The 22,395-nt window shown below is 56.0% G+C and overlaps 1 protein-coding gene across 2 annotated transcripts in view; it reads right to left on the bottom strand.

Moving 5' to 3' along the window:
* Positions 1-21,911, bottom strand: part of RAB11FIP5 (RAB11 family interacting protein 5) — a 36,053-nt gene extending 14,142 nt beyond the window's left edge. Inside the window, exons 1-3 of one of the 2 annotated variants that reach the window (XM_045979616.1) lie at positions 21,185-21,911; positions 1,631-2,067; positions 820-1,519 (exon numbers count right to left, since the gene is read on the bottom strand). In XM_045979616.1, coding sequence (XP_045835572.1) covers positions 820-1,519; positions 1,631-2,067; positions 21,185-21,615 — 1,568 coding nt within the window. In that variant the 5' untranslated portion in view covers positions 21,616-21,911. The remainder of the gene's footprint in view (positions 1-819; positions 1,520-1,630; positions 2,068-21,184) is intronic. The other variant, XM_045979617.1, reaches the window with a different exon arrangement.
* Positions 21,912-22,395: the final 484 nt, after the last annotated feature.

Below are 22,395 nucleotides of genomic sequence, written 5' to 3'. Positions count from 1 at the left end.
ATGTGGGAAACCAGTCCCCACAGTGGAACTGGGTGCAGAATCCTAGTTAGTATTAGGACCCTCTTGAGAGCTCTGCCAGGGCCTGAGCGCAAGGACTCCTGCATCCCTTCTAAGGGTGGGACTCAGCACATTCGGAACACAGCAGCCGTCCTCAGCTTGCTATACCCCAAGAGCAAGAGATAACAGAGGGCCAGAGCCCCAACAGTGTCCAAGGACAGAAGGTTGGTAGCAGATTTTAAAGGAGTTGTCTATAGCCCCTTGCCAGGCCAGGGGCACAACTGGGCGTGAGTGTATGAAGAGAGGGGTGGGGGCATCAGTGACTTGATGGCCATCTCTCAGAGGGATGGGGTCACAGAGCCAGCTGGGGCAGCTGGGGTGGGGGAGGGGAGGGTTGGAGGTATAGACCCCGTCCCACCTCTCCACCTGCCAAGGTTTCCTGACCTTGAGGCCAGAAGGCGAGGGGTGGAGGCTGGGAAGCCAAGAATTGACAGGAGTGGCCTTCCCTGCTTTTCTCCCCTTCCCCCACCTCCCTTGGGGGCAGGCGTGCCAACTGGCGAAGGGAGACCCATGAGGAGATGGGAGTCCTCATTCCATATGGCCCCCAGAGCGCTGTGCCCTTGTGACTTACCTGCGTCCATGTGCCAACAACGAGCCTCAGCCTGGGAAAGTGGTACCCCCCACCATTCAACCATGCGAAGCCAGAGCCACAGCAGCCTGCCCAAGGGCCCCATCTGCTCCAAACTTCCTGCCCCAGGATCCAGGCTGCAAACACCCCAGCATGCTCCCCGAAGAGCAAAGCTGCTTTTGCCAAGGACATACCTGGGTTTCTGAGTTGGTTCCTTGGCTTCTCTCAAGCCAAACCAGCTACTCTTGGCCTTTTCCTCCCCGCTGGGTGGGTGGTGGGGGGAGGCCCCCAGGGTGGGACCCCCCTTCTCCCCCAGAGAGCCGCGGCGCCCCAGCTCGCTCCGACTCAGCCCCTGGTGGTGATGGTGGAAGAGACCCATCCGGGGCTTCCGCTCCTCCTTCCGGGCTCCCTCCTTCTCGGCCACAACCTCAGAGGAGGCCACCATGGGCGTGGCAACCTGTACCGGCTTTCCCTCAGGGAGCCGGGCCCCCTCCTCCTCTCCGGAGCGGCTGGTGCCAGGGACCAAGACTTTGGCCCGAGAGCTCAGCTCCTCCTGTCCCGACAGCACCTCTGAGATGCTGGTGCGGCGGCTGCCTCTGCCCCCAGAGTCATCTGTAGGCCGAGCGCCCTCCTCAGTGGGCCGGGGAGACACACTATGCAGCGAGCCGGAGGTTGGAAACGGGCCGGAGATGGAGCTGCGGTGCCGTGGGAGTGCCTGGGGCTCCTCACTGTAAATGTGGCTCCCGTTGACACAAAGCGAGGAGCGGGAGGCGGTCTCCAGGTGGCCCTGCGGGTCCAGGAGGGATCGGGGCGGCGGCGCTCGCATCTGGCTGGCCTCATCGCTGTAGGTCCTTTTGTGGGTGAGCAACTTGGGGGACTGGGTGGCGTCCCTGCCTGAAAAAGAAGCACCCATGAGTGAGCAGCAGGAAGAGCAGACTAGTTCCTGGCCCGGGACCCCCCAACCCTCATCTGCCCCCCAGCGGGGCAGGGCCCTTGCTCACTCACCTCCTTCACTGGACAGCCAGCTGCTGCGGCTGGGCGAGCGGGTGAGGAGCTCGGCACCCGGGCCCTGGTAGGCCAGGCTCCCGCTGGCAGAAGACAGGGTGCTGTCCGAGCCCAGGGAGGTGCTGGACTGCGTCAGGGAGGACTTGCGCAGCTTGTTGCGGAGGAAGAAGCCTTTGGCTTTGCCCATCTTGCCCAGGCTGCCCAGCTCAGGGTCCTCCAGGGCACTGCTTGGGAGGATGGCCGAGGCAGACTCCAGCTCAAACTTCTTCTTGCCCTTCATCTTGTCTTTGATCTTGCTGAAAGGGGACCGCGGCTTGTCCTTCATGGACAGGTCAAACATGCTGGCGCTCAGGTTGTTTCGAGTGAACTGGATTGTGACTTGGATCTCTCCGCGCTCCTTCTCCTTCTTGCCCGCCTTGGAGTGCAGCTTGTACCACCTGGAAGAAGGGGGGCAGGATGGAGCTCCGGTCAGGTCATGGTCAGGGCCCAGGCAGCCCGCCCTCCCCTGCCAGGCACCCCGCACAGCCTCTCCCCCACAACCCAGGTCCAGCCTTCTGAGCCACAGGCAGAGCCGAGAAAGTGTCTACATCTTGTCCGTGGTGGGGAAAACCTGAGCAGGGGAATCTCTATGGTGCTACTGGGAAGGGCCACAGTCACCACCCCATGCTGCCTTCCCATCCCCCTTCCTGGGGGCTCAGAGATCTCCCCGCTGTCCCTCCCCACTCCATCTGAAATTCTGAGGCCCAAAGGGGTGAGGCTGGGCGTGGGAGGAACTCTTAACCATCCAGGCCCCTGGGGTAGACAGACCCACCCACATTTCTGCCTGTTTACATCATCTCCTTGAGCTCATCCCAGCCGAAGCTCTACTCTGAGCCACCGGTGAGCCCAGGAAAGAACAGCGCATCAGAGGCACAGGGCTGGAACACCAGCCCACACGAACACACACCTCACTCACTCACCGACTGGTTCCACACCCCACCAGGAACACCTCTGCACACAATGGCATACAGGGGCCTCAAGTAAGAGACCTGAGGTAGTGGGGGCATGGGCACTCGCATCTGCTGAGCATCTCACGTCTATCACGATGGACTACAAGGGTCTTCACTCCCACGTACACACAACAAGCCTCGAGGGTCAGAACTGTGGCCCTGATTTATACAGCAGGAAGTCAGGGCTCAGAGGTAAAGTAACTCCTCCAAGAGCAAGCAGCCAGAAAGGAGAGAGGAGAAGGAGAGCCAGTTTCCATCCCTCCAAAGCCATGTTCTTCCCACTACACACTGCCAGAGAGACCCCCCACATGACCACAGCACAGGGTGGGTGGAGGCCACCCTACAGGGGAGGGGTGTGCACAGAGCTCTTCCTTCCTCTGCTGCCCAAATCCTCCTGCCTGACCAGACTCCTGGCCAGCGGCAGCACACTTTGCTCCACACAGCATCTTGTGTGGAGCCACTAGACACCCCCCACCTGGGTCCCCTCCCATTCTACTCAGCAGGCCATGCCCCATCCCCTCTCCCACAGATATGAGCACAGACACCGCACGGAGAAACTGAACCAGAACGTTCTGGATGTAGGGACACCAAGCCCAAATGACGGGCTCCAGTGCAGGGCTGAAAACAGGACTAACTGAAAATCGGTCCCCCTTTCTCACACCAGCACCCAGAATGCGTAACCTCCCTTGCACATTAGAGCTTAATACAACACTCAAAGGATGTGTTCCAGATAAGCTGGAGGAAATCTCCCGGAAAGTAGAAGGGCAACAATGAGGTGATGCTAGGTCAGTCCAAGGAGGTTCATGACCAAGTTACCTGGCGAGTCAAGAAAGAAAAAGGAGTCTGCTCCCACGTGTGAGGGACCTGGGAGTCCCCTCTCCCATCCACGAAACAGGAGAAAAGCTGAGCAAAAGCTGAAAATCAACAACTCCCTGGGGATTTTTAGGGCAGTGGAACTATTTTGTAGGATACTGTAATGGATTTTTAGGGCAGTGGAACTATTTTGTAGGATACTGTAATGGTAAACACGTGTCATTATATATTTGGCTGTACCCACAAAATAAATAGAAAAGACAAAGTTTTATGTATAATATAATCTACAGGCTCAAATTAATAATGATGCATTGCGATTGGTTCATCAGTTGTAACAGGGTGCCACACTAATGTGAGATGCTAATAAAAGAAGAAAAAATGGAGGGGGGAGGAGAAAGGCCAGAGTTAGGGAGTGTATGTGAACACTCTGTACCTTCCATGCTTTTCTGTAAGCCTAAAGCTGCTCATCAACCAACCAATCAATCAACCAATCCTCTAGTAATTTAAAACAAGGTGAGGGGAGAAGGACTGGGCAGGACCAGAACACACAACGAGGAAGAAACCGGGCAGAAATAACACAAGAAAGTCTTCCTGACCTGAAGGACATGAGCAGCGGCACAGAAGGGCCACGCGCATGCAGCACAAGGAACAGAGACCAGGCCGGGAAGTGCCCGGTGAGGTTTCAGAACACCGGGCAGAGAAGGAGACCCTGCAAGCTTCCAAACACAAGACACACAGGTTCGTACGTTCAGGAATTAGAATAACCCTGGGTCCTCACTCCCAACACTGGGTAACCTATGGAGTCATGCCTTCAAAATTCGGAGGGAAAGTTTTCTGCCTAGAATTCTAGACGCAGCCGGTGAAGCACGAAGGTGGAACGAGGCCTGGTGGAGATGTCAGATGGGTCACTGAAGGGCTCAAAGTCATACACACTCAGTGCACACATACACCACACCCACACCCCCCACCGCTACACCAACCCCGCATCTGCCTCAGTCAGTGCTCCGGCAGTCTCTGCCCAACCCTAAGATCTGTCCCCTGACAGCACCAGCTCCCTGAACTTCTCAGGCATAAACAGGTTGGGAGTGGGGGGATCTGCTGCATGAAAAGAGCTCTGCCCAGGGGCCTATGCAGTTGCACCCATTTGGGACCATCCATCAAGACTGCTTCCTCGTGTGCCCATCATGGGCTATGCGTCAGGCCTCTAACGGGTGACCCACATCATGCCCCAAACAGTGGGAACCAGGGTTGCTGGTTTTCCCTTCTACACCTGAGAGACCATCTCCTGGGCAGGCTGCAGCAGGACAGACGGCACAACCAGGGAGGGTAGACGGCCACGCTCCGAGTATGGTTGCATATCTTCATGCTCTCCTGGTAAGCAGGGGCAGGGGGAGGGTGGGAAGAGTGCAGGGAGAAGAGAGAGAGCTAAGAGACACAGATTGAAGACACAGGGCAGAGGATGTGTACATGGGGGTGAAAGGGGAAGGAAGGGAGATTTTCTAGAAAAAATGAACCAGCTTGCATCGACATCCTCACACCCCTACTTTCTCAAGCCAACGCCCACCCTGGCCCTGACACCCAACTCTTGAAAGACCAAGCCCTGGTCACTTTCCCCAAACCTAGACTAGGCCCTATGCAGCACAGGAATATCCTGGGATGTGGGGCAAAAGAGTAGTGTCCGGACCTACCCCGGCCCACTAGGCTCTGGGTAACTGGAAGGGGCAGGCACACACATCCTTGCGAGGGCATAAAGGTCAGGGGCCCTCACAGTCCCAGCTGCTCCCTCCCCAAGTCGCAGCATTAACAGTCACTATCTGGCGGGGGGCAGCTGCAGGGAACAATGACTGTCTACATCATAGAATATTAATATTTTTGTCCAGTTTGAATTTTTTATAAGGAGCATACATTCTGTCCCAATACGGAAAAGAGACAGGTAAACACCCACTCCTATCTTATCTCCTCAGTTGCTTGGGCCACAGAGTAGGCTGCTGGCCTCTCTGTCCCACCCCCTCAGCTGAAGGGAGGAAGCATCATCAGCCCATGGTGACACTTGGTGTCCTCTGCCCAAAGGATCCTTGCCTCCTGCCCTTCCCCAACCCCGCCCCCCCCCAATAAGGTCATCTCTGTTTCTCGGCCTCTCCTGCTCTTCCCCAGGGAATTTGGGTCTGCTGGTCTGCCTATCTGTCTCTCTCTCTGACCTGCTTTTCAGGAAGGCCAGAGTAAGGAGAAAAGACTTTCCGTACCATTTTCTGAGACTTCCCTATCCAGAGCAGAGTTAGGCTTTGAATGGCAGCTGGGCCCCAGCCGTTGTCCCCCACCTACCTCCCTACCAGTCTAGGGCAGGACTGCACTGGACCCTGCTAGGCACCTTGGGTGCTGTGGGACTCAAGAGCAGGCCTTCTCCCAGGAGTGTGACCCACACAGGCAAGGACGGCAAGGCCACACAAACACCAGCTCCCTGACAAAGGTGATATCCCTCCCCTCAACTCCTTGCTCCTGCTTCCTCCTGCCTGTCCAGACGTCCCCCTAAGAGACGCCGGACCTGCCAGGCCCTGTGGCACACAGTCCCCTGCCGGCTAGAAGGCCACAGACATTGCTGGCGTGGGCTGATGATCCCTCCATGAAGCGATGGAGACTTTCTCTGTACAGAGCCCCAACGCAGCAGATCCCAGAGCAAACGGGCACTGGGCATCCCATCCACACAGACTGGGGCTCCCACCGAGAATGTGACTGCAGGGTCCTACGGCCCAGCCCAAGTCCCACTTCCTCTAAGAAGACGTCAGAGCCGCAGCATCCTGGCCTGGCCAGATCCCTCCTCTTTCTGACCAGGCACACGCACTCTGAACCAAATTCACTCTACACACCAGACCAGGCTCTACTCTGCTCCACAGTTAGCAGGTACTGTCATTTCCTGGGTGCCTGGGGTCTCCCTAGTGGGACTGGGTTCCCTGCAGATGCTTACTGAGTATCTCCCAGGTACGGAGTTACAAAGTAAATGAAGAGTGCACGGCAGTAAATCTCGAGATGCTACGAGGCCTCCGTGAGTCCCTGCCTGCGCTCCCTCTTGCTTCCCTCTCGCTCTGCCCACTCCCTGCTTAGATGCCTGTGGCGGCAAAGCCTGGTGACTAAGAGCTAGGCTCCGCATCCTCAGTGCACACCTGGGCCTTCTCACTCACCAGGATACTTCCCTAACCCTCTGTTTCCTCAGCCTTCCGGTGGGAGACCCTCCTCTCAGGGCCGCCGGTCAGCACGGAGCCAAGGCTTCCCATCTACTCTCAGATGGTGTGAGAGTCATGGCAGGTGGTGCACCTGAACGCGCCAAGGCCCAGGCAGCACGCACTCGGGAGACAAGGGTTTGGCAGAGAGGATCACTGTCTGGGACCTGTCCCAGGCACGCTGACAGCCACGCCATGGAGGCCGAGGGCATCGGAGAGGCTCCATTTCCATACAGCTTCCAGGGGAGGCCTGCCCTGTTGCAGGCCACATGTGAGAGACGGGAAAACATGTGATGGAGCCAGAGAGCCGTCAGAGCTAGCCTTCTGGCAACCCCCCATCCACACCGATAGTTCCCCCTTTACTATCCACACTGTCCAGGAGGCCAGGTCCATTATCCCTGTTCTGGGCTTGGGGAAACTAACCTACAGAGAAGCTCTGTCACTTGCCCAAATCACCCAGAGAGTAAGCAACAGAGCTGGAACCTGAACATCAAGACGCCCAACTCTCAGCCCATGCCCTTAACCTTTAAGATGTAGCATTTCTCGGGGTGCCTGGGTGGCTCAGTGGGTTAAAGCCTCTGCCTTTGGCTCAGGTCATGATCCCAGGGTCCTGGGATGGAGCCCCGCATCGGTCTCTCTGCTCGGCAGGGAGCCTGCTTCCCCTTCTCTCTCTGCCTGCCTCTCTGCCTACTAGTGATCTCTGTCAAATAAATAAACAAAATCTTGAAGAAGAAGAAGAAGAAGAAGAAGAAGAAGAAGAAGAAGAAGAAGAAGAAGAAGAAGAAGAAGAAGAAGATCTATCTTAAAAAGAAAAAGATGTAGCATTTCTCGTGACACCCAGGTGGCTCAGTTGGTTAAGCGTCTGCCTTCAGCTCAGGTCACAAAACCAGAGTCCTGGGATCGAGTCCTGCATGGGGCTCCGTGTGCTGAGTAGGGAACCTGCTTCTCCCTCTGCCTGCTGCTCCCCCTGCTTGTGCTCTCCCTCTCTCCCTGACAAATAAATAAATAAAATCTTTAAAAAAATTTTTTTAAAAGAGGTAGCACTTATCATACAGCTGAATCCAAACACTCAGTCCTCTGACACCCTGAGGGGATGGAGGCCGGAAAAGGCCTGGATGTACACCACAGATGCAGGCATGATCCCAGGGGCATACAGCCCCGGAAGGTCACCGAGGGAACCTTGGGGTTTTGTCCTGTGTCCAGGCCATGAAAACCTTGTCTGAGGGCAGCCCAGCCTCCCAGTGGCCATCAGAGGCCAGAATTCCTGGGGGGCACAGAACCATGGAGAAGCCTTCATGGCCACCTGCTCATCAGCCAAACCTCCCCTAAATTCCCAAGGCGCCTGACCAAAGTTCAGCAGGCCCAGCTTGTACTGAGGACTCAGCCCTTAGCCTCTTCCCTGGCAAGACACCCCCTCCCCCCTGCTGCACACACACACCCAGGGGGCAGAGGACAAAGGTGGGATGGAAGGGGTGGGGGGCTAGTGGACCCACCTGTTACCAGGATTATGGCCTTAGTTACTCCTCCGCCGGCCACCTCCACCTGTCTCTCAGGGAACAGCGCAGCTGGGCTAATGGCTACCACACACCATAAGTGACCTAGGGCTGATGTCAAACTCACACGTGCCAGAGACGGGGCAGCAGGGGCTGTAACACGCAGTCCGGCCACACCTGACTCATCCCTGGTTCTTATCAGTCCCAGATTCAGCTTAAGATCCAAATCATGGCACCCTCCCTAAGCCCCCACACATCACTTGTTTCAGTACCCAAACCCAGGAACCATCTTGGTCTCTTTTTTCCCCCTCACAGCCCATATCCCAACTTTGAACTCTGCTGGCTCTATGGGCAAATTAGAGCCAGAATGCTCCCCCTTCACCCCATGGCCCTGCTGGACGTGACGGTCCCCCCACTTCCCTGCTCCTCCTGCAAATACGCACATCACAGCCTCCTCCTCAGAATGGTGGAAAGGTCCCATCTTTTGAGTCCTGGCTCCACTCTCTGAGTCACTCCTTCCACATTGGCCTTCTTGATGTCCCTGAACCTGTCGGGCTTGTTCCCACCACAAGGCCACTGCACTTGCTTCTCCCTCTGCCTGAGACACAGGCCTGGTCTTCAGGCCACGGTTCACTCCCTCCCTCCCTCCCATCAGGCGTCAGTTCACCTGAACCTCCTCAGTCTTCCCTGAGCCCCTCCGCTGCCAGTGCTCCTTGCCCTATTCTGTTTCTTCAGTGTACTCAACACTACCCGACATCGTGTGTGTGTGTGTGTGTGTCCCATTCAGGACAACGATGTACGTATACCTGGCTGTGTGAAGTCTGTCTTCCCCTGCTCTGTAGGCAGCAACGGTATTCTGCTCATCTCTGCGTCCCCAGCACTTAAAATAGCAGCCACTCAAACAGCTGTTCAATGAACTAACAAATTAATCTATGAATTGACTTAGGAACTTGTCCGTCCCTGTTCACAACTGAACAACTGTGTAACGCTTCTCTCATTACAAACCCACGGGTCTCACCCAGGAGACCAGAAGCTCCCAAAAAGCAAAGAAGGTGTTCCCTGCTTACCACCTCCAACAAGAGGCCTCTGAGGGCAGGAGCCCCAAGTACCAAGCTTAAAGGGGACAATCCCAGAAGGGGGCCTTTTTTAATCCTGACAGCCTCATTTCCCAGCTCTGAATGAAGAGTCTCATTCACTTCTCCGAGAGAGAAGGCACCGGTCAGGTCCGGGAGTGGCGCAGCCGGTGAATGGCGGCCTATGAAGGGAGGTTGGGTGTTGACCCCACTCGAGCCCACCACTAGGACACAAATCGTCTCACCCGTAGACGGCTATGCCTCTCCTTTATCGATTGGTGTGTGCTGGACACTATACTCGGCACTCACCACACTGGACCGTATCTTGCTAATCCTTCTAACAACCCTGTGAGGTGGGTGTGGGAGGCAGACCTCGAGAGAGCCAGGCAGCCTGCTTTAAGCCCCAGCCCCACCGCCTGTATGACCTGGGGGAGGTCACATAACCTCTCTGTGTTTCATACCTATGTATCATGCAGGGAGAACGCATGTCTGCTCTCCTCACAAGACCACCGTGAGGACGCAGCAGGCTATCTGTGGAGTACTCGGAGAACGGGGCCCAGCACGCGAGACCTGCCACTCAAGTGTCAGCTCACGTATTTTTGCCCACGCAGACACCGGGGCACAGAGAAGTCAGCTGGGGTAAGTCGCACTTCTTGTCAGTAAGCCGCAGAGCCAGGATATGAACTCAAGCTCCATCTCCAGAGCCTCTGACCTTGATCACCGCACTAGACTGCCCCTCTCTGCAAGCACAACTCTTGGGTCACCAAGAGAAACCAGACATCCTCATATCCCATTACAGCCGTGGCAGATGTCACAGAATGTGGTTCCTACTCACCAGTACTCTGAATTTAAACGTTATTAGACAACCCCTGCACTCTATCACTTAGCACAGGGATAAAGGACATGTTACTGCAGCAAATGCTTTCATATAGTGATAAATGAACGTCAGTATCACTGGTGTACTTTATAATCCTACACATTTGAAGACCTTCTTTGGAGAAGGGGTCTAGAGGCTTCGACCAGAGACCAAAGCGGTCCATGGCCCAGAAAGGGCTAAGAGTATCTGCTCTAGAGCAGGGAGGGCACAAAGGCAGCAGAAAGGCAGGTCTCCTCCTGCCCCACTACATGGCACCCAGGCTGAGATTTCCAAGCACAGGAGAGGCACTGCTCCCCATGTCCTACCCAGGGGCACGAGAGGGCCTGGCCAGGTGCCAGAGGCTGGCTCAAGGCCCCGAGTCTTGCCAGCGTCACGCTACAGTGCTCCATCTAGCCCTTGGATACCCTGCATGCTGCTGAAGGTGACCCCCAAAAATGAAAACAGCCAAGTGCACTTGCTAGCTAGGGAGCCAGCAAATACGTTTTGCTCGCACCCCCGCCCAAACCACAACCTCTCACACCTCGGGGGGGGGGGCTCCTCACCTGCCCCAGCTATAACCCCTCGGGGGTGCAGTTTCTCTCTGATGCCCCAGATGCCACCCCGGCCTCTCCAGAGACAGGGCTCACCTCCAGCTACCGAACGGCCACCACCAGGTTGTGGGTGAGGGGTCCTGCAAAGCTGGCAGATGCCGGCAACATGACCCCACCCGCCCCGAGGCAAACGAAGCTAAGAGGCCTGAGGTACTGGCTGGAGAATCTTCCAGAAGGGAAAGTGAGGAGCCGGCACAAAGGAGAGAGGGATACATGGACCCAGTTCTCTCTTCCTGGCTTCACTCTCCCCAGCTGGAGAGTTAGTACAAACGAGGGGCTGAGGGCTCTGGAGTAGAGAGGATATGCAACCCAAAAAGTCGATGTTGGGGAAAACTGCAGCAGAAAACAGCAAAATATCTGTCCTTCACATTATCTGGCCCCGTATCCCTACTCCACGCCAGCCATCAGCCATTTCAAGTGATGCTGTACAGAGTAAAACATTTGTCCTCCAGCCACCTGCTGCCCCAAAGACGAGTCACCTCTTGCCCCCATCCCTGGGCTCACAAGGCCCTCAATCTCCGCTCTGGCAGGAAACTCCTACAGGGTAGATGACTAGTATCATGCACACTGTCCTGGGGCGGGCGGTGGGGGCAGGTCACCTGAAAGTCACCACTAATTGAAAAATGCTGGCAAACACCTGCTGTTCCCGGTGTTCCTTAGCGAACGGCACCATCCTGCCCACTCCTATGCAGAGGGACCAAAGACACTCCTCCATGAACGCTAGAACCACTGTGTCGGGCACCTTCGTGATGACTGGGTCGGGCTAACGGGACCCGCTGCCCCACCCGGGGCCTCGCTGATGGAGGGACATGGAAAGCAGGGCCATGGCATGGCTGATGGAAGGACTCCTGCCTGCAGGCAGGGCGTGGGGACCGGGCTTGGCAGACCCAGCAACTAGGGCTCAGGCGTCGGAGAACTGGGGCCACAGTGTCAGACAGCCTCACGGACAGCTCCTCCATCTGGCAGGGGTCCGAGATAAAGACCGACATCCCGGGAGCCCTGACCAGGCCCAGGATGGGAGCTCTTGTCTGGATCCTGACTCGACAAACCACCCATGAAGATGCAGTTCTGATATCAGGGGAAACTGGGAATGGTCTGGACACTGGGTGATGGTTACGGAACTATAGATTTTGTGTGTGATAAGGGCACTGTGGCTATGTTGGGGAGCACGGACTCACTGGCACTCTCCTTCTGGTCCCACTTGGAACTAACAGTGCAGTTTCCATTAGACCCCAGAGGTCGGGGGTAGCCTTGGGCCAGGACACAGGCTTTTTCTCCGTATCCTATGTCTCTCTGAGCCTTCTGCTGCCCCGAGAGTTCAGTCCTGCCCACTCATGGCCGCACTCGAGCACAGGGTCTGGCACTTGATGCCAAAATCATCCCTCTTAGAGGCACAGGGCTCTTGCCCATGAAATCCGCCCAAACATGGGAGGTCTCGGCTGGCTAGGCCTTCACTCAAAATATTTTGCAAGTATCTGCCAGGAATAAGAAAGGGAGAGAGTCCTTGAGAAGCTCACATCTTGGTGGGGAAATAAGATAGCCACACAAATCAGGAAAGTGATCCATGCTGCAAAAATGCACAAAGCAGTAAAATGATTTCGGGAGGGGTGGTGAAGGACATGACATTGATCCTGGGCCTTGAGCAAAGGGGAGCAAAGAGGCAAGGAGCCAGACAGACATTCCAGGTGGAAGAAACAAAATACGCAGATGCCAGGACTGACAGGGAAAGTGAGGCAGAAAGGTGCCCTGGGGAAGGTAGGAGACTGCCTCGAACACCACACAAAATGGCTGAGCTCCCGGTTTGGACCCCAAAGAGCGCTACAGGGTATAAACAAGGACAGGGCCTGCTGGAGGCTGTGCTGGAGGAAGAGTATAGGACAGGTGGGAGAGGGACAGCACCGAGGTGAGGCAGGGGTAACAGGCAGGAGCCGACACAAGCCAGGGCCGGTCCCCTGCCTGGGCTGACCTGAACAACTCCTTACACCTCCACAGGAGTAATAATTGCTCATCCTAAATTAATAAACTCGCATTCTGGTTTATAAAAAGGCAGCAGCAGCTATGATAACAGTCCAGAACAGAAATTTAAAAAAAAAAAAAAAAGAAAGAAAGAAAGAGAGAAAAAAGAATCCAAAACTAGGACAGGAGCAATGGGGAAGGCAGGAGGGGCCCCTTTCCTCTAGCAGCAGGCCTTGGCCCTGAGCTCTCTGTCCTTAGTGACAGCAGGGACTGCCACTCACCTTGTATCCCCCAAGCCCAGGGGCGGGGCCTGACTTATGGAACACATTCCAATACCTGCTGGATAAATGAGATTGGCAAGGGCTCAGCTAGTCCCAAAAATCAGTTGAAAAAAATTATCTTAAGGGCATAGCGGGAAGGCAGGAGACCCAGGTTCTAGTCCATGAATCTGACTTACTAAGAGGGTTTAAAGCTGCCATTTCACCCCTGTAACAGTGGGGTGATAAGAGGAGCCAGTGAGGGGCAGGGGGGACAGCTGGAAAACATCGTCCCCAGAGTCTCCTCCATCGGAGGCCTTCAAACCCGCCCCACGAGCATTCCTCCTCACATGCTATCAGACAGGAGTCGAGCAGGGCCTCAGGCCCAACTTCTTCTGGCTCCCCACACCCACCATCATACCCACCCTTTGACTTGGTCTCTACAGCAAAACTGCGAGCCAGGCACAGTCCTCCTGCAGGATATTGCCTCTTATCAGGCCCCACGATGATTCTATCACCTACTCTAGCACGGAAGGTCCTCAGAGCCCAGACCCATCACTTCCTGAGCCACCCCAGCCTCTGTGAGCATGGCTTGCCTAACTCACCTCAGAACCAGCCAGGTCCCCCCCCCCCCCCACCCTCCCAGGCACAAACATCTCAGCAGATCCTCATGCCCCTACTCCAGTGGGTTCCAGAGCCCTGCTGCTGTCGGCTGGCCTCAGACTGGCTAGCGACCATACTCACTCGGCAGAGAAAAAGCTATTAAAATGCCTAGAAACAAGTTTAGCCACCCTGATAGCAGCAGAAAATATGTAACAGCCAAAAGCATGAAGCAGGGGAAAAAGCACCGTGCCTGGAAGTCAGAAATCCGGCTGCATAATCTGGTCACACAAGTCATGTGATCTTGGACAAGTCATTTCACCTCCTGAGACCCCAGTCTCCACATCTGTAAAAAATGGGGGTCACCTTGTCTGCCCTTAGGAAAGAATGAAATGAGGTGATGCCAGGAAAGCACTCTGAAAAATAGGCCAAACCACACATAAAGATTTGGGTTCACGGTCTATCAAGGGCCTTTTATAAGCTGTCATCAACCCCATGGGAGCAAGGTGGCCCCCAAGTGATGACCCTGCCCAGGGAGAAGGAGGGAACCAGCAAGATGACCTCTCCCAGGTGGTCTTGGTCAGAAGGGGGGTGGGGAATAGGAAGAAATTCTGCTTACTCCCCCCCCCCCCCCCAGTTTGCTCCTAACCTCATATTCACCCAAAACAAGAGTCTTGGGTCACGGAGGACAAAGCTAAGTAGAGCCTGGCCCCTCAGCCAGGGTCTTGGTTTAGATGCACAACAGATGGAGACAATAAAAAAACATCCTGTGTGGGAAAGTCAAGCTGATCATAGGTATAACCTATGTGCAGAGAACACTGCGTTTGTGCAAACAAATGTTAAATGCATAGAATAACTTTGGATGAATACCCAAGAACTGGCAATATTGGTTCCCTCTGAAAAAAGGAGCTGGATGACTCAAGGTCAGGGCAAGGGAGACTTTTCAATGCATACATTCTGTACCTTCAGAATTTGAACCAGGTGAACTAAAAAAAAAAAAAAAAAGTCAAGTCAGGCTGTTTTGCTGAAAGAGACACAGGGGAAAGAAAAATCAGCTCTCCTTCACTCCCTCTCCTCACCCAGCCCCAAAACACTCACTTCCCCTTTCCAAGGCAGTCTCTGTCCCTGAAACTCTCCCAGTCTCCATCACAGCCTCAATGGTCATTCCGGGACCTGCTTCCCCCAGGAGGCCCACCCTGATCATTCCAACCCTGCTGAGTTCACCCCACTCCTGACCCTTTCTTTCTCTCACACTTGTACATGCTGTTTTATAGGGTAATTATTGTTCCTGGATAAGTCTAGTCTCAAACACATTTTGCCCTTCTAGGGAAAAGGCTATACATTTCTTTCTCTTGTTTTCTCCAAAGCCCTGACCTAGGCACAGTGGTTGCCTCCTAATAGCTTCCTAGATACTTAACAAAAGAAAATGAAAGAAAAAGCAAATGACGGCATCGCTGTAAGGCCCTAGATGGCTCAGAGCATTCTGTCACAGTAAAACAAGCATGTGATTCTTGAGAAAGGTCAGGAAGTCTCGTATCTGCTGATGCTCCCAAGCTCCGCTCTACTGCACAAGCCAATGGGAGCAAATCTGCCCAGGGTGGGAGTGCCTGGGGCCAAGGCAGAGCCTCCCAGGCCTCCCCCCACTCTTGAGAGACACTCTGCTGGTGCTGATACCCTCCTTCCCGAAGTACTCCGCAACACCCCCAGCCCTGGGAGGCAGACGCGACCGGATTCGGAGCCGCAGCTCAAACACGCTTACCCCAGTCAGCCGAGGCCTCACATAGGAGAAAGCAGGCCACGCTTACAGAGCCGTGGGACGAACCACAGATATGGGCTCTGGGGAGGTCAGTGGAACCCTCAGGAAGGCAGCGGCCAAGCCCCGGTCCTATGCAGAGCTAGCTCACAGAAGGAGGGAAACTGAGGGTGGGCAGTACAGAGTGGTGGTGAAGTGCCTGGGTCCAAATCCTGGCTCTGCCTTGCACTGTGTGTCTTTAGAAAAGTCACTTCACCTCTCTGTGTCTTTGTTTCTCCATCCGTTAAACAGTAAGAGTACCTCCACCTCCAGGGGTTCCCGTGAGCTAAGTTGAGTCCTTAGGACAACGGCAGCACAAAGGGCTTCATTGATGGTACGCCTCGCTAAGGAGCCCATAACGGCCCCCCAAGACAGTGCTACATGCTGCCGGGGAGGACCTCACAGGTCTTCAGAGTATGTCTCTTCCTCAAGGAGGTGTCCCTGACCACGGTTGAGACGGGCAGCCCTGTCTGCTCTGAATATCTCCAGTGCTCTCTGGCAAGGCCTGAAAATACAGCACTTGCCTACGGCCCTTCCTCCAAATGTGGGGCTCATCTTTCTAACCAAGCCGCACCTTCCGGGCATGCAGGCTGGGAGAGCCACGTCCTCCCCTCCTCGGAACTCACCCCACCACACCCAGTGGCCCCTGCAGGCCTCTGTCCAGGCTCTCCAGAAAAGCTTTTGCATGAGACCACCCCTCCCAGTCCACAGATAAACCCCAAGGCCCCCTCCCCTATCCCAGTAGAAATGTTCCCCTTTCTTTCTAAAATCCCACAGGCACTTCCACAGAAACCTGGGAGGCACACAGGGCCCCAAATGCCATCTCTCCCTTACCCTAAATCCTACAGCTCTGCCAAGCCTAACAGAGCCCCACCCCTCCCCAGCCTCAGTCCCCACAGGGCTAAGCCCTCTGCTAGCTCTGACATTAGAATTCCACGAGCAAGGGCTGTGTTCCCGCCCGGCCCCCCACCCCTGGGTCAGCTGAAGGCCGAGGTGGCCTGGGACAAAGCCCCTCCCCTGGGCAGCTCCTCTGGAACTTGCAGGGGCCCTGCTTGCTTCCCCTTCGCTAAGGAGAGGCCTGGGCCCAGCCCCACACAGCGGCCTCAGCCTGACCTGCCAAGCTCAGCTCTCCTCACTGGCTGCCATCCTTCCTGAGGCAAGAAGTAACCTAAGGGGTTTAGTAAGAGCAAAACTATAAGACTCTTCCCTGGCAGGACCGCCAGGTATAGAAAGGACCCACACGTGGACTTATTACTTTTTTTTTTAACTTGGCTGTGGAAAAGGGCAATGCTTTTTCATGACGATACCATTTTGCAGAGGATTGGCCCTGCACAAGGAAAAAACAGAGTACTGATTCCCAGAGAGCTCCTGCCATTGTGTTAATTATCTGTCCCACCGCAGGGTGGGAAGGGCAGGGGAAACATCTGGACAAGGCCTGACTAGTCATTTTGCGTAGGCAAGAGCGTCACAGCACCAGGGAAGCAGCAGTAACAGGCGGAGCGGGCAGCCCCCTTTGGAGGAAAGGACAGCCCTTGTGGCTGCCCCGGGGCCAAGGATCTGCTGAGCTGTGCCTATCCCTGGCTGGCTACAGGGAGAACAGTACAGGGCAGAGCCAGGGCTCCCACCCAGGGCCAGGGCCTGAGGGAAGAGGAAGTTGCTGTGCCAACCAGGAGCCGCCCAGTCTGATGGAGGAGTCACTTCCTCCCCTCCCCTCTCCCCCAGCCACTGCTGCTCAAGCAACCCCAAATAAAAACCACCCCAGAACTAAGGGAGTTGGAGTCTCCTGCACCCTAATGACTGGCTTTTAAATATGGCCACACCCTCCCCAACAGGAACACTCCCATCCAAAGCAGACTCCCCCAGCAGCCCCACAGGTCTGGGGCTAGAGCCAGAATTGAACCTTAGGGTTGGGCCCAGGACCCTTGGGGTCTCAGCTGCTTCCTGGGGAGCAGTCACATCTGGAAACCAGTGGTGAGAGGGTCACATGCACAGGAAGGTGCAGGCCGTGTGGAGGCTGAGAGATGAATGGAAACCCTCAAAAACCATCCCAACCTTAGGCCAGCAGGCTGCATTTTCCTTCAGGTGCCTCCCCCAGTGCCCCCAAACCCACCACCCTTGAGGGGATCTCAGGCCACCGTGATCAGTCAGGCAGAAGACAACTATCTCAAACCGCAGTGGTCCTGGGCAGCCACAGGCCTCCCAAAGGCCCTCCATAAAATCAACGGCCCCTGACGAGGGCCGACAAAATCTCAGGGTGCCGCAGTTAGCAGCCTGCCCAACGGTTTTACTCTTCGGGAGGAAAAAAAGATGAAATGGTCCTGAACCAAATTAAGCCCAGACTCAGGCTCCCCAAGGGGCCAGGCTCTACCATCAATCTGATGGGCCCAGGATGGGGGTTCTTTAGGGCAGGGACTCTTTTACTTCATACATAACACCCCCTCCACACACAGTACCCACCAAGGGTACTAGAGCTAAAAACCAGAAAGGAAATAGTGGAGAAGCATCTTAGGATTTTCAGACCCATGATGATCCATGAATGGCTTCACTGAGGGGAAAAGGTCATAATCAGTTTCCTCATGTATCATGTTAAATTATGTTTTGAGAACTTCCTCTTCAGTTCTTTGAAAGCCTCTGGTGAAATCCGGACCTCAACGAGCACCCCTTGACAAAGGAGCATCACGGAACATTGAGGTGTCCCATACCATCCACCCCATCAAGGTCCTCAGAGAAACCACAACTCCCACCCTGTGAAGGCTTACTCTAGGTCTAGAACTATACTAAGGTCTTTTCAGACATGGTCTTATTTAATCTTATCATTCCATAATTATAACCGTGACCTTTGTAGAAATGAAGAAACAGGTTAAGTAACTTGCCTGCTAATAAGTCACAGAACTGGGAATGAAAGCCATCTCCATGTTCTGAAACACTGGGCGGTCTTGCCTTCCGGAGAGGGCAGGGGCAGCTGCAGTCCAGGCTGCTGGGGAGGCCTGCAAGCTGACCCAAGTCTGGATTGAGCACTGCTGAGTCCAAGCCCAAACCTCTAGCAGCAAAAAGAATGGAGGCCTGCAAAGGGCCAGCCTATTTTGTTAGGAGCTCTCCTACTCCTGCACGTAATTGGCCACCCACGTTCCTGGGGCTTTCCCAAACCGAGGCTCTCAGCTCTGTATTGTCTCCGCCATCACATGAGAGGCTCTTCAAGGGCAGGGACATCTTCCAGACCAGAGCTACCAGACACTGTTATCAAAACTTCCCTCCACTATCACTGCTGTTTACTCGCCAGCAGCCACGCCTAGGTGCTTTAACTGCATTCTCATTTCAGGCCTTACATCAGTCTTGTAACACTAGCCCCACTGGACAGTTGAGAAAACTGAGGCACCAAGTGTTTACTTGACTCACCACAAGGTGGGAAGTTTCTTGTAGCTCTGCAGCCCCCTCCCCATAACCATGAGGCTGCCCTTCCCCAGTCAGGTTCTGTCTTAGCAACACAGGGCTGCCATTTGTCTTCCCTGAAACCACCACAGCTGGCTCCTGGCATTAGAGTGGATACTGTTCTTTTCCATCATTACCCAAAGCTGAGGAGGGTACACCCTGATCCTCTCCATCTTGCCCTCTCTCCACTGGGGAATGTGCGACTCACTACCTCAGCAGCTCATGCCGGGGTGCTCCCAGGAAATGGCCATTAAAATCAGAGGCCAGATGGGGCCCCTGGTTGGCTCAGTGGGTTAAGCCTCTGCCTTCTGCTCAGGTCATGATCTCAAGGTCCTGGGATGGCCTGCTTCCACCACCCCCCCGAACCCCCCCCTCCTGCTGCCTGCCTCTCTGCCTATTTGTGATCTCTCTCTGTCAAATAAATAAATAAAATCTTAAAAAAAAATAAGAAAAAAAAATCAGAGGCCAGAGGGGGGGACCCAAGTGGGAGCAGCAGCCCTCACCCTCCGTCAGTTGGTACGCTGTTAGGTCCAGTGTACCAGAAGATCAGGCAGATTTCATGGACTTTGCCTGTGCCCACCAGGAGTGCCCCTCTCCTCTCCTACCCCCTCTAGGTTCTATAAATAACCCAGGTCAACACACCAGAGGAAAGCAGGGGGTAGGTTTGGAAAGATCCTGGTGGGAAAGATGACTTCTATAAAGTAAATTAATCTTGATCTAAATGGGGTGGCAAGTCAAATTCTCAAAGAAGGACTGTCCTCGGCTGAAAACAGGCCCACCTGGGCCTACAAACAGTTCAGCTAAGGAAGATTCAAAGGCCAAGAAGAAAGCAAGGGCAGAAACTGAAAAAAATCAAAGCTCCCCCCACCCTAAGGCACTGACTTCACAGAGGCCTTTCCCCACAAGCCCCGAGACTTTGTCTTCCCCTCCACCCCCCCACCAGCAATGCCATCTGACCACATGAGCCTAGTGGTGGGGACTGAAGGACTAGGAAAGAAAGGGATGGAATGAATTTGGGGACAGGAACCGCTTGGGGAAAAGAAAGGGCTAAGAGACCCATAGGAGAGCTTTCTGCCCCACCCCCACCCCGTGGCTTCCCTCAGGCAGAAAGGGAAGGAGAGGACAGAAAAGGAGAGGAAAAAAAAAACAAAATAAGAGCCAAACTATACCACATGATTCCACGACCAAACAGCAAGTCAGGAGGAAAGGAGAGGAGAAGGCCGGGGTGGGGGAGATGGAGCCAGGTCACAGCCCTGCCTGGAACCTGCCCCATGTTAACCAGCTTCCCACTCCAGCCCCGCAGAGCCACCAAGGCCCTTTCCTACATACACACGTTTTGAAAAATGTTCAAGGTCGGATCCTTTCTAACCAAATCCTGCTCTCACATGGGTCTGCACCAGGCTCATCCCTCTCTAATAAGCCTTTCTAGATTTACTCAGATGCCATTCCACATGGGCAAACCTTTTCAGCACCTGTCCCCACCCAGGGCATACCTGCCCATCCCCTTATCCTCCCCATCCAGGGCCCACGGGGTCCAGGGGAGGTATCACCCCAGTTAACCCCTCAAAAGGATCCACAGCAGGTGGTCAGTCCTGGGGACTGGCTTTCAGATCCTGCCCAAGTCCAAACAGGAAATGGGGCTCCAAGTCTGAAGCCTTGATCTTAACACAGGGAAGGTTAAACAAGGCCAAGACAAATGATTAAAAAACGCACAGGCCCTTCTAGGTGGAAGTGGCTGGGAGATTATCCCCTGCTGTGCATTAACCATGACGCTGCCTTCACCTCAAGCAGGACAGGTAGGACACTTGAAAGCTCACTGAAGGGTTTCCTTCCTTTAGTTAGGAGGTTCTCAGGCTTTCTGAACAGGGGACACAAGAGGGCCAGGGGTCCAGAGGCGTCTGTCTCTAGGTGGCAGAGGGCATCCAAAGAAGCAAAGAAGGCAAGAAGGAGATGCCCTCTGCAATCTCCAGATTTAGTGGGGCATCTCTGGTCAATGTCGCCCTCAAGTAGAACACTGCACCTTCCTTCCCCCACAAGGGGAGGCAGCGCCTCTCCACTCCTCTGCGGGCCTGGCTTGGGGCAGGCGGCTGCAGTGCCCCTCCCTTTCCAGGAAAGGGAGACAGGCCCGGAGGCCCTAAGAAAGGCCCCCAAATCTTCCTTCTTGAGGTTCCCACAGTCCAAGGGCTTCTGGATCCCACTCCTAACTTTACTTGGCAATCTACTCGTAAGGCTAGCCCACCAGTTATACCTCCCCCTGGGCTTCGCAAGGACACACCAGCAGCCAAGCACAGACCGTCGTCGCAGGGAAGGGTACCCAAAATGCAAAAGAGCAACTGGTCGGTTTACGCCCTTGAGCTCGAGGCAAAGGGCGCACCGCCCAGGTCGAGGTTCGGGGGTCCTGCTCCCCCGCCAGCCCCGCCCAGCGAGCTCTCCTTTAACCGTTTCCGCGCTCTAGGCGCCCCTCACTCACTGCGTATGCTGGGCGCGGCCTGCGCCAAAGACCTCGTCCAGCGCCACCGTGGCCTGGCCCAGGAACTTGTCGACGCCGATGAGCGAGCGGTGCATGGTGGTGAGCACCAGCTCGCAGGCGGCGGCAGAGCCCGCCGCCCAGGGAGCCGGGCCCGCATCGGCCTCCTGCGCCCGCAGCAGGCCGTCCAGGGCACCGGGTGGCAGCTCGAAAGAGCACTCCTCGCGCCACTCGGGGCAGCCGGGCGTCTTCTCCACCACCGACGTGCTGTACTTCTCGCGGCCCACCTGGATCACCGTGTACGCGTCGCTGGTGCTGCCCGCTCCTGAGCTCTTGCCCCGCAGCCCGCGGGCCCGCAGCACAGTCACCTGGACGTGCGTGGGTAGCCAGCGGGAGGGCCCCGCGGCTGGCTCGGCGCCCCGCACCAGGGCCATGGCGGAGGCGGCGGACGAGGCCGGCAGAAGCGGCCACAAACACGGGGACCGCGAGAGGAGCCGGGCAGCGGCGGAGGGCGGTCAAGAGCCGGCTCCGAGCGCCGCCGCCGCCGCCGCCACCACCCGGCCGCCGCAGCTGCTGGCTGGGCTGGGCCGAGCGGGCAGCCGCCTCCCTGCCTCCCCGGCCGCCGGCCGCGCCGCGACGTCAGCGCCCCGCCTCCCGCCCCGCCCCGCCCCGCGACCCAGACCCGCGAGGCGGTGCGGCAGTGCGGCGGGGGCTTGGCTCTCGCGCCGCCGCACCGGCCTCCGCACCCCCGCCTGCAGCTGGAGAGGACAACTGGGACCAAGGGGTGCGGCCTCCGCAGGGGGGTGGGCGGGGCTCCCGCATAGGCCCCGCCTCGGGCTGGGGGCGCCCGCGGAACCCCGCCTCGCTTGCGGGAGCTCGGCATCCTCTCTCGGTTATGAAAATCCCGCTCCGCGTCTCCTGGCCAATCCCAAATCTTTCTCCGAGCTGTCCCTGCTCCGAAAGTCCTGCCCTAAAACTGCCCCGGCCCGCCCCTCCAGGGATGGCCATCCCGTTGGCGTGGGCAAGTGGGTGTGGGGCGGGACCCCGCGGCCCCCCTCATCCCAAGTCGCGCTCCCCATTCTCCAGCCCGCCCCTGCCCGGGAAGATGCTGCGTGAAACCAGAACTGATTCCCGCTCCGGCACGTGACAGTCCCGCATCAGCGAGCTGGAAGCCTGTGAACTGCTGCCGCTTCCAACCTCCTCCCGCTTCAGGG

Source organism: Meles meles, chromosome 15, assembly GCF_922984935.1.
Source record: "Meles meles chromosome 15, mMelMel3.1 paternal haplotype, whole genome shotgun sequence".
NCBI classification, from domain to species: Eukaryota; Metazoa; Chordata; class Mammalia; order Carnivora; family Mustelidae; genus Meles; species Meles meles.
This window is presented reverse-complemented; position numbering and strand designations above follow the sequence as displayed.